At 36.9% G+C, this 17,610-nt stretch overlaps 1 protein-coding gene and 1 pseudogene across 2 annotated transcripts in view; one reads left to right on the top strand and one right to left on the bottom strand.

The window, feature by feature from the left end:
* Positions 1-15,886, top strand: part of CEP95 (centrosomal protein 95) — a 31,019-nt gene extending 15,133 nt beyond the window's left edge. The window contains exons 7-20 of one of the 2 annotated variants that reach the window (XM_015589818.2): positions 356-487; positions 1,013-1,203; positions 2,723-2,835; positions 3,027-3,156; positions 3,776-3,929; positions 8,448-8,587; positions 9,405-9,491; positions 10,311-10,440; positions 11,272-11,441; positions 11,557-11,631; positions 12,750-12,902; positions 14,746-14,892; positions 15,195-15,266; positions 15,539-15,886. In XM_015589818.2, the coding sequence (XP_015445304.1) occupies positions 356-487; positions 1,013-1,203; positions 2,723-2,835; positions 3,027-3,156; positions 3,776-3,929; positions 8,448-8,587; positions 9,405-9,491; positions 10,311-10,440; positions 11,272-11,441; positions 11,557-11,631; positions 12,750-12,902; positions 14,746-14,892; positions 15,195-15,266; positions 15,539-15,715 (1,871 nt within the window). In that variant the 3' untranslated portion in view covers positions 15,716-15,886. Of the gene's footprint in view, positions 1-355; positions 488-1,009; positions 1,204-2,722; positions 2,836-3,026; positions 3,157-3,775; positions 3,930-8,447; positions 8,588-9,404; positions 9,492-10,310; positions 10,441-11,271; positions 11,442-11,556; positions 11,632-12,749; positions 12,903-14,745; positions 14,893-15,194; positions 15,267-15,538 lie in introns of both variants that reach the window. The other variant, XM_006912298.3, reaches the window with a different exon arrangement.
* On the bottom strand, positions 14,384-14,502 carry LOC112480167 (annotated as a pseudogene).
* Positions 15,887-17,610: the final 1,724 nt, after the last annotated feature.

The following is a 17,610-nucleotide window of genomic DNA, read 5'->3' as shown; positions in this document are numbered from 1 at the left end:
CTTGTAAAGTAGATAAATAAAAGTTCGATCTATAAATCTTTGATTACGGTACCAGCCAAGACCCCTAACTCAGAGACATACCATACAACAGTCAGCATTTCTACAGCTCTGACATCTATTTTTCTAAGGCAAACTAATGAAACATTGTGTGAAACTTTGCTTTCAAGTTGCATGAATGATTCTGAGCTACAGAACTACATCTTGATATCTGATAATCATTAAAAATAATTGTTATTTCGAGCAATCAGACCAACATGATTATGTCATTCCTGAGGTTATTATTCTCAGAGTGCAAAACTCTTCGCTTTGAGTATAACATTCAGCAATAAAGAATTTTCAATATTTTCTTTACTAGGTACCCAAGGTCCTAATGAAATACAGTCTAAAAAAGCCTCAACTGTACCATGTTCTAAATCACATGAAGAAGCGCTGAACCCTCCCTCATCCAGCTTTTTGTCCAAGAGTAGGACATCTTTTGTTGAAGACAGTGAGTAGTAATATTAATTCTTGGACCTTTGCTATGACTTGAAGACAATAGTTCCTGGGACAATTGCTATTACTGTTACCTTTTTACTTGTGTTGCTCTACACTTTATGTTTTAGATGATCTTATTTGTAAATGTTTGCTATTAATTATGAGCTCTGATGTCTTTGTAAGATGGTCTTCAGTCACGTTTTACATACACTGTTTTGTTATCTAGATCCTCTCCTCTCAAACACTTTAGGGCAGTAAGAGTCTCTGATATATTAGTATATCAGTTGGTTGTCTTCACATTACTAGTGAATGACAAAATAGAGTAACTCAAAAAATATTATCATTTCTTTTTGTTATCTCTGGGATTTTCATATGGTTAGTATTATATAAAACCATTGTTAATGGTTACTTTTTAAAAAAAATATCAAGTTTAAAATATATTTCTAAGTACATGTGAACATGTTTATACAGTTATGTATATATGATTTATTTCTTAGAGTTTCATCTTAATGTCCACTTAAATTTGTCCACCTAGCAGAAATTCCTTCTGTGGATATGATTCCAAATGCTAGGAAGCTAGGGGAGCCTATCCAATCAGCTATTCCTTTATATCCACCGTACCACCCTTCAGAGCCTCGAGCACCTTGCCCCATAGGAAACGAATACTTACGTTCAAGTCACTGCTCCCCTGCCATGAATTCTACTGGAGAGAGCATGGCATTTTCTGTGGTAAGTGGAAAAGCTTGCTTTCAATTGAATATAAGTCTAGAGATTTAAAGAAGTTTCTGCTAGAATAGTTGTCAGATATTGCACTAATCAGAGCACTGTTATTTCTTAAAATTTATCTCTGCATACATCTACATGTTCTTACTCTAGGAATATAAGGACAGGATGAAAATACAAAAAATAATAGTAAGAGCCAACACATATTGTTTATTTTGTATCAGGTACCCTTCTGGGTACTTGACAAGGATTGAGTAATTTACTCCCTACAATACAGCTCTGGAGTAGGTACTATTGGGAAGCTGATAGAGAAAGGTTAAGTATCTTGTTTGAGGTCACAGCAGTGGTAGAGTCAGGATTTGAACTCAGGTATTCTAGCTTCAGCACCCATATGTATCCCTAATTAAATAATTAAAAATTTTTTAAAATATAAGAAGGGTGAAAAATGACCTTTTATCCACATTCCTGTTATCCAACATGAACTTCCATTAATACCCTGGCCTATCAGCTTCTACTCTTTTTCCTTCGGAACAGAAATCCCTTTTTATACAACCAACCTGTCCCTTTCTTCCTAGAAGCTAGAACAGGCAGATATATGCAAAGGGTGAATTCATAAATAATGATATTCTCTTTTTTTTTTAATTTAAATAATACAGAAAAAGTACTGGAAAAAGAGATGAAATAAGCATCATTCACATTGCGTGACCATCCTAAACGTTCTGTGCATCTATTCAGATAGGAGGGTGGATATATAAAAAGAGAAAAAAAGAATCATAGGAAAATGGTTACATTTGGGAGAGGTATGGGGGGATCGTGGAAAGGCTTATGAGTTGCTGGTAATATTCTAGTTCTTGACCTGAGTGGCAGTTAAGTGGTACTGTTCATTTTGAGGACACTTAACCTTCAATAAAAAAGTGTTTTTTTAAATGTTGATTATATTTTAGTTATTAGAGTATTAAATTTAACTTTACCTTAATAGAAGAAAAAGATACTGAAGTGAAACTGAAGAGATTGTTAAACATCAGACGTTTCTTCACAAGAAATATTATCCATAAGATTCTCTCTAAGGTTAAGAAATGAATTGTTAAAACTGTTAGGAGTTTATATTCGTATTTGGGAAGGTTTTGTTTTTAACTGTTTTAATTTCGGACAGTTTTTATTGATTTTTTTGACATGAAAGCTATGACTAATACTTTCCACTTGTGATTTGATCATTTTTTCATTGTCCAGGTGTAGCTGTAACCCCTGAATTTTCATGTTTGCAAACATTCACCTGCCTTCATATTTGATGGCATCCTGAGTCACCATTATTCTCTGAGTACAAGTTTATAGACATTGCTCCATTCCTTTGGCATTGGGGATCAGTGGCGTATTTTGACAAATGCGTTTTAAAAAAAGCAAAGCATGGAGAATAAAGGCATCTAGCTTTGTGCAATAGATCCTCCCTTCCTCCAGATACAAAATGTTACTTTTATGTGTCTTTTCAAATAGTTTTGTCAAGTCAACTCTCTCTTGTTTTTAATAGGAGCCAGATAATAGAGTTTTCTTAACTTCTAAAATACCTAAAGAGAGCAGACAGGAAATCTGTCCATCTCAGATCCAAGGCCCTAGGACAAGGAGGCTTCCCAAAGGAAAAAGGTAATATTACTGCAGGCTTCAGTGTTTACAATCTGTTTGCAAGGGGATTTGAGGAGTTAGGGGTATACTCTCCAAACTTAGCTGTGAAGGTCAATGTAAAATATTTGTTAAAGCACATATTATAGTTTTTATTTTTAACTAAGTAATGTACACTTGGCTACTTAAATGTCATATGGTCACTTTTATTACAGATATGAAAATAGATCTGCAGTCTCATCCTGGGATTCACCTTTCTCCCAGAGGCCAAGAAATAGGTTAACAGAACAAGAATTACATGCAGTATCAGAAAAACTCTCTCAACGGCTCTCTGAACTAGATTCGGCAAGTCTTGTTTTTTAATCTATTATTGCAGTTGCCATAGTTGGTGAGCATTTAAGTGATCTTCCGATTGCACTTGAAAGCTAAACTAAGAAACTGGAAAATTAGTTGTCTTAGTTGCTGTGAAAATGTTCCATAAGTCGGACAGGTAGGACATAGGATGAAAAATGATCTCCTAGCCTTTTATGATATAACCAAATTTGGTACAGATTTATCCAAATTTTTATTGAATTCTAATGAAAACTAATCATTTAACATAAGTGATTACATTAAACTATTTATTTTTAGCTGCATCTATATAGTTTCCCTTTGTCACTAAAGATAGATTTGTTATAAAATTAGATGGATTTCTGACTCTCACAAAAGACGATGTTACAGTTTGGGGGTATCATTGAATAAATATATTAAATCCCTATGTGACTTACTCTAAAATTTATTGAAACTGAAAAGTCCACAGCAATGACATACACTCTTTAGAAACTAAACATGCATAAGCATCTGAAAACTTGTTATTATTGCCTAATTATCAGAGGAAGCTTTCTAAAGATCGTATCTGTCTACTCCTTCTAACTTGCATTCTGCTGAAATCAATGAAAGATGTTGAAAAGAATTTTCTTGATAGATGTTAAAAAGTGCCCTGGGTGTTCGAATTAAAGAAAAGACTGACTACACAGAAGAAGAAACTGGAAATGAAGAGGTGGAGAGTGGAAATTATGAGACCCTGTCTCAGCACAGTGACAGCATCATGGAGTGTAGGCTGAAGAAGCAAAGGCCAGGTACCTATCCCAGAGAGGCCAGGATGAGGACTTCCCAGGGAACCACGTAGGCACTTCCACGTGTTCATGACTGGCTTTCTCACTTTAAATATTTCAGAACTATGTAAAAGGATTAAAAATATCAAATATCTGTATCTCCACCATCTAGAAATAGCAGATGTTAACAATTATATTTGCTTTACACCTTTTGTGTTGAAGAAACAAGAGTTGAAATCCCCTCCATCCTTCTCACAGCCCATTCTTTTTCCCTCCCTCAAAGAAACTACTCTCAAAGTTGGTATTTTTTTTATTCCTGTTTTTATTATTTCCAGTTTTATTGAGCTATAATTGATATATACTATTGTATTAGTTTAAGGTGTACCACATAATGATTTGATGTATGTATATATTACAAATGATTACCACAGTAAGTTTAGTTAACATCTATCACTTCACATATTTACAATTTTTTTTGGTGATAACTTTTAAGATCTAATCTCTTACCGACTTTCAAATATGCAACACAGTATTGTTAACTATATTCCCCATTATGTACATTACATCCCCAGAAGTTATTTATCTTATAACTGGAAGTTTGTACCTTTACACATTTCACCCACTTCTTAACCCACACCTCTGGCACCCACCAGTCTGTTCTCTGCACCTATGAGTTTGTTTTTTCAGGTTCCACATATGAGTGAGATCATAGAGGATTTATCTTTCTATGTCTGACGTATTCACTTAGCATAATGACTTCATGTCCATCCATGTTGTCACAAACGGCAGGATTTCCTTCTTTTTTATGGCTGGATAATATTCTGTTGTATATATACCACATTTTCTTTATCCATTCACCTCTAAATGGACACTTAGGTTGTTTTATGTCTTGAATGTTGTAAATACTACTACTTTGAATATGGGGGAGCAGGTATCTTTTTGAGGTAGGGATTTCAATTTACCTCTGGAAATATATATACCTAGAAGTAGAATTGCTGGGTCATATGGTAGTTCTGTTTTTAAATTTTTTTTTTAGGAACCTCCATACCATTTTCTATAATAGCTGCACCAGTTCACATTCCCACCCCCAGTACACAAGGGTTCCCTTTTCTCTCATCCTATTACTTGTTATCTCACATTCTAACAGGTGTGAGGTGATACTTCATTGTGGTTTTGATTTACATTTCCTTAATAGTGATGTTGGACATCTGTATGTCTTCCTTAGAAAAATGTCTATTCAGATCCTCTGCCCATTTTTAAATTGGATTGTTTGTTTTTTGTTGTCGAGTTGTATGAGTTCCTTTTATCTTTTGGCTATTAGCAACTTATCGGAAGTGTCATTTGCAAATATCTTCTCCTTTCCATTGGTTGCCTTTTTGTTCCATTGATGGTTTCCTTTGTTGTGCAGAAGCTTTTTAGTTTGATGTAGTCTCATTTGTTTGTTTGTTTTCCTTGCCTTTGGAGTCAAATTCACAGAAACATCACTGAGACCAATGTGCTTAGTGGTTATGTTTTCTTCTATTTTATTTTTTCAGGTCTTTACATTCATGTCTTTGAGTTAATTTTTGTGTATGGTGTAAGATAGTGATCCAGTTTCATTTTCTTGCACATGGTTGACCAGTTTTCCCAACATGACTTATTGAAGAGACTATTCCTTTCTCCATTGTATATTCTTGGCTCCTTTGTCGTAAATTAGTTGCCCATATATGTGTGGGTTTATTCTGTTCCATTGGTCTGCATGTTGTTTTTCTGCTAATACCACACTGTTTTGATTAGTATAGCTGTGTTATACCTCTGGCTTTGTCCTTTTTTCTCAGGACCGCTTTGGCTATTCTGGGTCTTTTGTGGTTCTGTACAAATTTGAGGATTTTTTTGTTCTATTTTTCTATGAAAAATGCCATTGGGATTTTGATAGGGATTGCATTGAATCTGTAGATTGCTTTACGTAATATGGACATTTTAACAATGTTAATTCTTCTAATCCATGACAACAAAATATCTTTCCATTACTTTGTGTCTTCTTCAATTTTTTCAACAATACCTTTCAACAATGTAGTTTTCAGTGTACAGGTCTTTCACCTCCTTTGTTTATTCTTAGGTTTGTTTGTTTGTTTTTTTGATGTGATTGTAAATCGGATTGTTTATTTCTCTTTCTATGCATTCTTCATCTCAATTTTTGAATTTCTGTTTGGTTGTTTTTTTATAGTTTCAGTCTCTGGTTAAGGAGTCTTACGTTTAATTTTATTCCTGAGCTCATTGAATTGCCTTTCTCAGTTTTCTTGTGTCTTGAGTTTTTTCATGACTGCTATTTTGAATTCTCTTATCATGTAGATCACAACCTTCCAGGAATTTGAGTTTGGTTTCTGGAGAATTGTCATCTTCTTTCTGTGTTACAGTGTTATCTTGGTTATTCGTGGTGCTTGATGGGTTATTCCACTGTCAGGGCATTTGAGTAGTGAACACCTTTCTAACATAGATACCATTTTGATTTTAACAATTCAGCTGGTTGATAGTTAGCAGTCTTTCTTTTGTTTTCCAGTAGGTGGTGCCATAGCACAAGCTTTCGGGTTTTTTTACCTGCACTACTTGGAACTCCAGGGTCATGGCTGTTGGGGTATTACTGTGAATCACTGCCGGGGTGACTGGAGTGGTGGGTGTTTCTGCTGTGTCTGAGTCACCTGGGTCTCCTTTCCCCAATCCTGCCTCCCCTACACATTCCAACTTTCAGATGTACCAATATCTGGGTTTCTCAGGCGTGGTAGTGTGTTGAACAGAGGAACCTTTGTTGGAGTATAGATGTCTTACTTGTAGATTTAAGGGTAGATACAAAGGGGTCTTCTCAGTGTGCCAGTATGCTGATGTCACTCTTATACTGTCATCATGAACAGAAACCCTCTTACCCGTTTTTATACTTTAACAACCTATGTGTTACTTGTCTAAATATGCTATTGTTTTATATTTTTGATTTACAGATACTATATATATTATTCTGCAACTTGCTTTTTTTCGTTAACATTGTTTTAGAGATCTATGTTGGTATTTGTCCATCCTCTTCATTTTAACTATTATGTAACTAAGGTCATACGGTGTGCCCCATTTATATTTGTATATATATTTATCACCATTTTCCCTGTTGTAGGACATGTAGTTTGTTTCCACTTTTTATAACTACAAACAATTCTGCAATGAACTACCTGTAACATGTGTAAAGTTTCTCTAGGATCTACATCTATTAGAATTACTGGATCATGGGGTTTACACTTTTTCACTGTTACCAAATTCCCCTTCAGAGTGATTGTATCAGTTTATACTCACATCAGCAACTCTGAAGTTTCTAATTTGCCACATCTTTGCAGATACTTCCTACTACTTGTTCAAATTCAAGTAATTATCCTGTCTTCCACCAACTAAAATTCTACGTGTTTTCCACTCACTTTTATGTACTTTGACCATCCTTGTTTCTCTAGGAACAGTATTTCTCATTCAAACCTTCCTTAACTTTTTCAGTTGTTTTTTTACTCCAAGAATACTTTTCCTTCTCTTATTTCCTCTCTCTTCCTTAAAGCTTGACTCAGGTAACCTCTAGGAACTCTAACCCAGTAACCTACATGTTTCTCTTACTATACACATACATATGGTATCCCATTTTGAAAACACGTTGTAAGTTACTATATAATGTTATTATAATTAGATTTTCAGTTTCTAAAAAAGAATACATTGTGATTATAGTAAAATCATAAAAACATTTAAAATAAATTGTGCCATAGTTATTCTTAATATTGAGATTCAAAATGAATTTGAGAGATTTGAATTAAAAGAGAGTGAAAAGAAAAATAAAAGCTCGGGGAGATTTGAATTCCCTGAGAAAATTTATTTAGAAAGGTATCAAACTAATTTCATGACCTTAGAGCTATATTGAATTATTTGCTTTTCCAAAAAGGCATGGCGTCTCCTTTTTTATAACTATTAAATATACAAGCTCATCTATAAACAACGGAACATAAAAAGGTTTGTGGAGAGAAGTGATTATTTAGATCTCTTAGGGACTGTGGAATTTGGAGGTCTAGATCGCTAAGTAGGAAAGAATCGGGACTGCTTAGAAAACTAAACTATTTAAATTTTGCTTATAAGCATGATGCTTTATAAGGATAAGATACTGACATCCCACCTCCTCAGGACCTAGAGAGGTAAAAGGGTAGCAGCCATTCGGCTCAGATGGTTTAACATTTTCTTTCTTCCTCCACCACCAAGAGCACCTAACTTCGGCCTTTTTGCACAACAGGCACTCCACAGTTTGCTCCACCTTCAACCCCAAGTTGAATGTAGAACCTAAGTACTTCTTTGAGATAGCGCATATTTATGTGCATTTGTTTACTTGGTATGACTAAATACACACAAAATATAAATTAATCATAGAGAGTACATTTAGCACATTCACAGTCACTCTCTTTGGATTTGGTGAAAATCAACTATTTGGTTTCCAACTTAATTAAAATTTCTAGCTATAAGGAACTAATGGTACATGTCTCTTCTGTGTTGTAGGTCTTGCCATGCACAGAAGGCCACCTTACAGATCTCATTCACTCTCTCCATCTCCTGTTAACAAAAACAAACAGTTCCATATGGAAAGAAAAAGGCAGCGAAAGCCAAAAAAAGCAGATGTCCACCGATTCCAAGCAAAGGTACACCCTATCTCTTGACTACCTTTGGGCAGCAGGCAGTACCATTTACCCTCAAGCCAAATGCTGCAGTGAGCATGGTGTTGATTAAAGGCTAAAATGCATTTAATATTCTTGAGCTGAGTGGATGACAGAAAATTATATGACATAGCTTTTATCTCCCCGATTAGGGAGCATAAAACTTATACTCATGAAATTTTAAGAAAACTAACCTTGTCAGATATATAGCCCAGTACTCCAGTGGATTAAGAAAGAGTAGGTCAGTAAGGGTTATTTTCAGAGACAGCTTCAAGATTAATAGAATCTGAGGTAAATGTGACAAGCTACCTGAGTTACAGACAGGATAAAAGTGCCAAGACAGGAATAAGAAGAGGTGGTTAGACTTCGACAAGGAGAATATATAATTACCAAGGAAGACTTTTCTTCTATGGAGTAAGGATTTTGAAATGTAACATAAATTCAGAACACTTGTTTGCTATAGTATGTTATATAATGGTGAAGAATCGAAACTAATTTAGATGTCTTACAATAACATGTAACTTCAACTAAATATGTAACTTCCACTCAGGGGACTATCAAAATAATTACAAAAACTATGAGAACAAAAAAACTCATTATGTAGAATTTCATTTTATGTCCCAATTAACACATCTGTTAAATAATGTATATTTGTGATATAGAGCCTCAAAGGAACTTAAGAAAAAAAAGTAAATAGAATGGTAGGATCTTAGGTGAATTTTTTTCCTTCATTTTCATTTGTATATGTTTTTAATAATTATATATAATAACATGTAATATCATGTGGCCTTTTCCTCTGTAGGTAATAACTGAAGCATTTGAAAGGGAACTAAGAAGAAATGAAGTTCAAGAGAATATTGGACCTCTAGGAATAAATGAGGAGGAAACAGTGGGTAAAAGTCTCAACTGTAATAAATGCTGTTATCGGATCAGTGGAAAGTACAGAGATGAACTTTATAAAAGGAAAAAAGAATCAGCAAAGCCTTAATATTAGTCCCATAGAAAAAGGCAGGATTTCATTTCATAATGTGGGATTTCCTCTTATTCATAGGGTAGCCAAGTTGCTAAAATGTGGCAAGACATGATACCAAAGAACACTAGCCTTTTTCCTTCCCGCCCAAAGCTTCTCTTGGTTTTTAAGGGGCTCTACTGCTTAGCAGTTCATCAAGGGTTTAAGAGATAGTCGAGGCTGACAAGTCAAAGGGAAGTAAGAGAACACAGGAAATCTCAGTAGTTCTGTGCCTGTTGGTAGAAACCCAAAGCCTAAGTTTTCATTGCCTTTCAAAAGGATGGTTACAGAAACTAAATGAAACATAGGGAAAATGGTTATGCTAAAGTGTCCATGAAAAAACTAGATATAAAATATAGTATGGTTACAACTAAACATTGTTTCAAAACTTTTTAAATTTGCATGGAAAAAGTTGTCAAAGAAACAGGTACATCAAAGCAGTAGTAGTTGTATTTAGGGTGTAGGACGATGGTGACTGTGAAATTCAAAAAAGTCAGTGCTTTTCAAATTCCAAAAGATGCCAGAAGCCAAAAGGTGACTTTTACTTAGAATAGATAAATACTAACCAGATTTTAGAAATCTGAAGGTGGTTTGGCCGGGGATTAGTTAGCTATTTTTGTCAATATATATTTAAGATGATGTGTAAAGAGCTATTAGACTTATCCCTTATTTCTATTCTGTTTTATATCTGCTTCTAAGGAAAAAATATACAGAGAATCTGCTCATAAAGGAACTCCAAAACGTAGTCAGTCCTGGAAGATTTACCCTAGAAACACCACAACCACAAGTCCAAGAGGTGGCTTGCCAAAGCCAAATAAAGCAGTTCCAAGTAAGAACCACAAAAATTGTACTTTATGGAAAACTGGCATCCTTTGAAAGTGTGTGCTACATTCCAAGGACACAGCACTGAAAACTAACATCCACTGGTTAGCTGGAGAAAGTTCTCTCTTTTATCACTGCCATATGCTAGATTTCTGTAAAGAGAGATAAAATGCTCAAATAAGGCATTTATTTGAAACTCCTAAATAATATCTTAGGGAGACCTATATCTTGGCACCCGAAGAATACGAGGGCTACTTCCTGCTGCTTCAGCTTTAGCTTTACTCTGCTCACTCATACTGGCTTTTCTTTGTTCCTGGGAAGTTGGTAGAACCAGAGGGATGCTCCAGAGCAAGCAGATGGCACGTCCAGCTCCTGTAATGTTGATAGTTGGTACCAGTGAGTGTTAAGAATCCTGTTATAAGGAAAATGAGGTCATGTGAAAGGCCAGATTGCAGTTTCAAAGACTACTGGCCTTCTGACTATATCCCATCAGACAAATTTTGCCTCCCAGTAAGGCTGAGGAGTCTGTCTGACCACACACAGAGCATCCACCCCAGGCGCTGAGTCAGCTGAGCATTTAGGATGGACTTCACAAGACCAGCTTGTCGTCAATCAGAACTGTTGAGCTTATTTTCATCTGTGCTAGTAGCTGGCTTACTTTGATCAAAGAAGGAATGCAAAAGTAATAACATACTTTTAGAATTGTTCTTTTCAAGGTCATAACTGCATCACTTAGATAAGCTTTGATCTATCAGGAAGGTGGAATGAGAGTTCTTATTAAAAGCTGTCAGCAAGTCTCTCAGATTAAGAGCATCCTTTTTTTTCTTTAACCTTGCAGAGAAAGTAAACGAACACAGTCTCCTGCCCCTCATGCTTGAGCAGTTTCCATTTCTCTATGTTTCTGGCCAAACACTAAGCAAAATGTGGAAACAGCAAATTGCACAGATCGAACAGCTCAAAAAAGATGCACATGGAGAAAATCGGTCAAAGAAGAAACTCCAGGATGAAGTAAGTAAACTGTCAACCTTAAGCACAGGAATATAATCCAGAAAGGGAGAGAGCTTATCCTTGAGAATTTAGTCAATAGCATCATTAACGTCCTTCCCTTTTGTCCCTCTTAAAGACAGAAGAAGCCTTAAGAAGGCATGACCTGCTTACTGCACTTGTCAAGAAAGAATATGAACATAACAAGAGACTGGTATGTCGAGAGTAAATTGTGTATTAAAATTCTGAATTCAGAAATCACAGTAATTACTTTTATTTGTCCCTGCTGGGCAGTAGTCCCACTGTTACCTCTAACGCTTGCCTGTGGAAGCATCTGGGACTTTAACCAGCCCTGATGAGTGAGGAAGGTACTAGGTGCTTCACATACACAATTTCATTTAGTCATAATAGAGATGTTTTCTATGAAATGAAAAACCTGAGGCTTTGAGATGTTACCTTGCCCTGGGTCCCACCGTAATCAGCAAAGGGCAAGGTTGAGATTTTTATCCAGGTCTGTCTCTACCTTTATAGCCCCTTCGAGGTACCAGGTGGTTGTAACATAGTGCTTCTAGTCCTCTCCTGTCTTTCTCAGGTCCCAAGTAGAGAGCTGAGGTAGTTTACCAGCCTCCATTATAATTTGGATAGAGAATTCTACATAACACATTATCCTCTGTTGAGTATAATGAAAGGAGAGGACAGAGGTCAAAGACAGTATGCTAGAGGAAGAGATTTTAAAACCCCTAGTTGACAATGTAGAGTAGCTATAAGCAATGAGAACTATAATCCCAAACAGTTCCCAAAGGAGAAGCCATGTGAAGAACTGCCTGTGGTACTTTGGTATGGGGGGAAAGAAAACAAGTGTCTGAACATTTAGTTGAAGGATTTACGTACATGATCTCATTTTATCCTCATTATCCTTTGTAAGATACTGTCTGATTTCCTTAGTTTTGATGTAAATACTCAGTAACTCAAGTTTTGCTTGAAAGTCAGTACCATTTTTCTACTCCTTCCAAGCTGTCTTGGGTGTGGCTTAGGTGATCCCCTGGTGGAACAAGGAGATGATATCCTCAATTCCTCCCGGATAACTGCTGCTGTCTGCAGCAGTGAGGGCTCACTGGGGTGGCTCTTAGGACTGAGGTGACAAACCTGCCAAAGGCTAGAGGGCTTCTGGGGGCTGACGGTCTTTCATACTCTATGCCTACGCAGCTGCCACTGGTCAGCTGCTTACCTGGCTTACTGCTTGAAGACGCTGTGATGCGGAGTGGGGCAGATGGGAATGCTAGAGTTTGTCTTTCTCTTGTCCTTACCTCTTTTCTCCTTTCCCTTTCTTAGCAAGATTTCAAGGACCGCATTCAGAGGCAGAAGTTGACCCAATCAAAGATAAAAGAAAATCGGCAGCAGATTGTTCGTGCCCGAAAATATTACGATGATTATAGAGTTCAGCTGCGTGCAAAAATGATGAGAATGAGGACCCGGGAAGAAATGGTAAATATGGCTTTTCTATCTAATAACCCTGTTACAATGGTGAATTTTGTCTGTTACCTTTCAGGGCCACCTTCTTTGTTTGAATCGTGTCCCAGTTTGAATCTAAAATCCAAATGCAAGTACTAAACTGCTGGCTGTGAGAGTTGAGACTTGGCCACATGTCATGTACTACCCCATAGCACATCCCAGTCTATTCTGTCTCCACTGCCCTCATCTTAACATGAGGTCTGAGTGCCCTCTGACCTCCTGCACATAGGCACATAGGTACTTCCCCATACAACTTCTTTTGGGGTAGGGAACATGTTATCGGAGGCAGGAACTGAAGGTGTGACTAGATGACCTAGGTTCCCATATAAAATCAAGAAAATAACAGAACAGATAGATATGCTACGGGCTACTTCTATGAAGTATTTGCTGTCTAATCCTAATCAAGCTGAAATGCTTAAATTTTAGGATTCTAAACTGGCAATAAATTCCATCCCTAGAGTAATGCATTAAGGTAATTATAGTTAACTAGGCTAAATAAATACTCTGAAGTGGGTCATACTGTTATCCCATTTCTAGAGGATACTACTGAGGCTTTGAGAGGTTAAGTAACTTGACTAAGGTAGTATGGCTGGTTAATGAATGTAAGGCTGTAAGAACCAGTTTTTTGATCTAGAATTCTTTAATAGAGGACAAGTGGGCATATTCAGATCCTTGGAACAGTTTGCTTTCCTGTGGCCTATATAGATGACCCCATCACCCTCAGTTGTAGATACAAATGCAGGTGTAGTATTTGTTTCTTCTGCTCACGAATTCTTGCCTTAAATGCGGCTCTTCGAGATACCTTTTCTGAAAGCAGTAAAGAATCTTTGGGGTACAGGAAAAGATGCTGAAACACCATTATCATTAGGGAAATACAAATCAAAACCACCATGAGATACCACTCACACTCACTAAGTTGACTAACAAGTGTTGGCAAGGATGTGGAGAAGCTGGAACCCACATGCAGTGCTGGTGGGGATGCAAAATGGTGCAGCCACCTTTGACCAGTCTGGCAGCTCCTCACAAGGTTAAACATAGAGTTACCATGTGACTCAGCAATTTCACTCCTAGGTATAGATCCACACAACCTATACACAAATGTTCACAGAAGCATTATTTGTAGTAGCCAAAAAGAGGAAACAAACCTAGTGTCCCATCAACTGATGAATGGATAGACAAAATGTGATGTATCCATACAGTAGAATAAGTTTTGGCAGTAGAAAGGAATGAAATATTGATACATGCTATGATTTAGATGAACCTTGAAAACATTATGCTAAGTACAGATATAAGAGGTCAAATAGCATGTGATTCCATTTCTATGAATTGTCCACAGTAGGCAAATCTCTATAGACACAGAAAGTAGAAAGTTGCCAGGGGAGGGGAGAATGGGGAGTGGCTGCTATTGGGTCTGGGGTTTCTTTTTTATTTATTTGTATTTATTTATTTATTATCACCTACAGCACCTAGTATTCCTAGGTGGTCTCCCATCCAAGTACTAACGAGGCCTGACCCTGCTTAGCTTCCGAGATCAGATGAGTTCGGGCGTGTTCAGGGTGGCATGGCTGTAGATGGGGCTGCTTTTTGGAGTGATGAAAATATTCTGGAACTAGTGGTGATGGTGTACAACTCTGAATATACTAAAACCTACTTAATTATATACCTTAAAGGGGTGAATTTTTATGGCATGTGAATTATATAGCAGTAAATCTGTTATTTTAAAAAACTTTTGAGAAATTCAGTAAGTATGTACTTCAATTTGGGTAAAATGATTATATAAGTTCAGCATAACTTAATTTTTCTGACTCAATGATAGATATTTAAGAAACTGTTTGAAGAAGGTTTACAGATTCAAAAGCAAAGATTACGTGACCTAAGAAACTATGCCAAAGAAAAGCGAGATGAACAGAAGAGACAGCACCAGAATGAACTGGACTCGATGGAGAACTACTATAAAGACCAGGTGGGTTCACTGCTGCTTGTTTACATTCTAAATGTGCTTACCCCTGACCACCCTTTCAAAAGGTTGTTGAATAGTAAATCTCCACATATTAATTCAGAACTTATCACTATACAGGTTAGACACTGACCCCATTTTCAAGAATGAAATTTAAGATAAAATAAGCTAGTGCTTAACCATTATATAGAATCTGTATTGCCCTGTTCCATTAAAATAAAGATTTTAAGCCTGTGAACATTAAGTATGAGAATTGTTATATTTGGACTACAGACAAAAGATTTGGTTTTTTTCTTCCCTGTAAACAGTTTTCATTGCTGGCAGAAGCCATATCACAGGAACGTCAGGATCTCAAAGCCAGAGAAAAATCCCAGGCTCAGGTAATAATCAACAGAATGGAAACCATTTATTTACATTTTTAAAGCAATCCTTAAGGGGAGTGGAGAGGATACTAGTAAAAAGATCCATCTATGACCCAAAACATTTATTCTGTGACTTTTAACTTTACCTGTTAAGTTCTCTTTAAGAGCTGCTGCTAAATTATTAAAATTATTGCAGGCACTTGATGAGCTAGAAGGCTGAGAGGGAATAAAAATAAATGGGAATCTGAATATATGTTGTGAATAGAAGGATGACATGAATTCTCTTTTAGACACTACATAAGGTGAAGAGGGAGCTGAGATCTAAGATGGAGAAGGAAATTCAGCAGCTGCAGTACATGATAACACGGAACGACGACGATGCTTTCTTCCGGGAATTGGAAGCTGAGCGCCTCAGATCGCGGCTTCATCTGGCTTCCTTCCAGCACAGTAAAAATCCCTTCCCATGAGGCCAGATTTCAAAAGTGACAGTTCTGAAGGACTTTACCAGGGCAGAGCTAGAACTGAGCCAGTAAACTATCTAAACCAGAAGAATCATTTCTAAATGTCTTATCTATATATTCATTCCAGTTCTTTTTATGAAATAATTTTTTTAAATAAAATTGTTTTCTTAAAGCTTACTGCTTTTGAATTTATAACCCAAAATCTTAAAGGAGGCAGTAAGGGCACACATTCTTCATCAGTTATATTTGTACTAAAGCAATTAACAAGCCATGATTGAGCAGGCAGTTCTTGAAGCCTGTTGCTGTAGATCAATAAAAACAGTAAAATATAGCACTTGAGGACAAAAACAATCTCTAATTCAAAAAAGGGGTAGAAGTGTGGGCTTGTCATCAGAGGTGGGCCTTAGGGTGAACTTTGAAGATAGGTGTAGGTGTGTGTAGCTTTTTCACATGCTGGCTAGATGAGAATTTATGCATGATGGCTTCTGACAATTGGTAGAGCATGAGGAGAGGCATGAGGTGTAAGGCCAGACGGTGTGTGCCTCAAAAGAACACCAGTGGCTGCAGGTGGGAAGGAGGCATAATGGACTTGAAGTGGGCAAGAGTACACCAGTCCTATTTCTAATATGGGGAAATATGAGGGGAAAAAGAAAAACCCACTTGGGGTGGTATCTTCCATGGAGGTGAGGGCTTCAGTGAGGTCCAAGAGTTGGAGGGAGGCTTCAGAGCAGTTGAGGATACGGGGACTTTGCTGATCAAAGCCACAGAATGGCAGAGGACACCAGGAAAGGAGAGGAAGGGAGAAGAGAGGTTCCCATTAGGGCATGTAGAGAGTAGCATGGGTATGAGTATATGAACAATGGCCAAGGCCAGAAGGCATGATGGGATAGCATCTGACTGTACTGGAGAAGAGAGCAGGCAGGGGCTTCCTTAGGAAAAGATGGTGGATCGGCCAAGTTGGGAGCATAAGGAAGAGACATGCAGACAACTGCAATACATTGTAACGAGACAACCCGGATGGAAAAGACAGGAAATGCACAAGACGAGGCCAGATATACAAAAGCTAGAACATAAGTTCTAATTTGCAGAAAGAAAAATGATAAAGTAGATAGAAATATACCACAGTATATTCTTGAGTAAAATGAGCAAATCTTAAATATTTTATTTTAAATGCTATGAGTCGGTATCATATATGTAATGCAATATATAGTATATAAAAAAGGTCAGAAAGAATAGTCCCCCAAAGTAGTAGGTGCGACTCTTGAGTGACAGAATACAAACTTTCACTCTTTGCTTAACATACTCGAATACTACTTGAGTTTGTTAAAACAAGTGTAATGATGCTTTTGTAATTTTTTTAAATGTTAACTACTTTAGGAAGACACTTAAGTTACTAGTTCTACCAGTTTTCTACCAAGCTAAGAACTAGGAATAACCAACAAGAAGAATGGGTGAAGGAATTTGTGACAGAAGGGATAGGATAAGCAAAGGTCAAAGAATAGGAGAGAAGACAAAAGATAAATAAAAGATACCAATGTATTTTTGAAAAATAGAAAGCAAATGAAGTGGTAACTAACTCAGCAAGTGGAGGATGTTGCAGTCCACATACCTATGGAGAAGGAACCAGATGTGAAGCCAGTTCGCCCACAAAAACCCAGGAAAAGCTCGTCATCATAATGGACACATTTGAAAAGTTATGTAGAAGTGTGGTATAACTATAAGCGGGAGGGGAGAGGGAGTGTTACAGAATGAGGTGGTTGGTCTGAGAGCTAAATCCTTAACTATCATAAAAAGGAAACTAACTAGACTATGTCTAAAACTAAGGAACAATATTACCATATCATTTAGAAATGTGGAAGTAAGTTTCAGAAGAATGGACGGAAGATTTGGGAGATTAGCCC

Source organism: Pteropus alecto, unplaced genomic scaffold, assembly GCF_000325575.1.
Source record: "Pteropus alecto unplaced genomic scaffold, ASM32557v1 scaffold134, whole genome shotgun sequence".
In the NCBI taxonomy this organism is placed as follows: domain Eukaryota; kingdom Metazoa; phylum Chordata; class Mammalia; order Chiroptera; family Pteropodidae; genus Pteropus; species Pteropus alecto.
The sequence above is the reverse complement of the archived record's forward strand: the minus strand, read 5'-3'. Positions and strand labels throughout refer to the sequence as shown.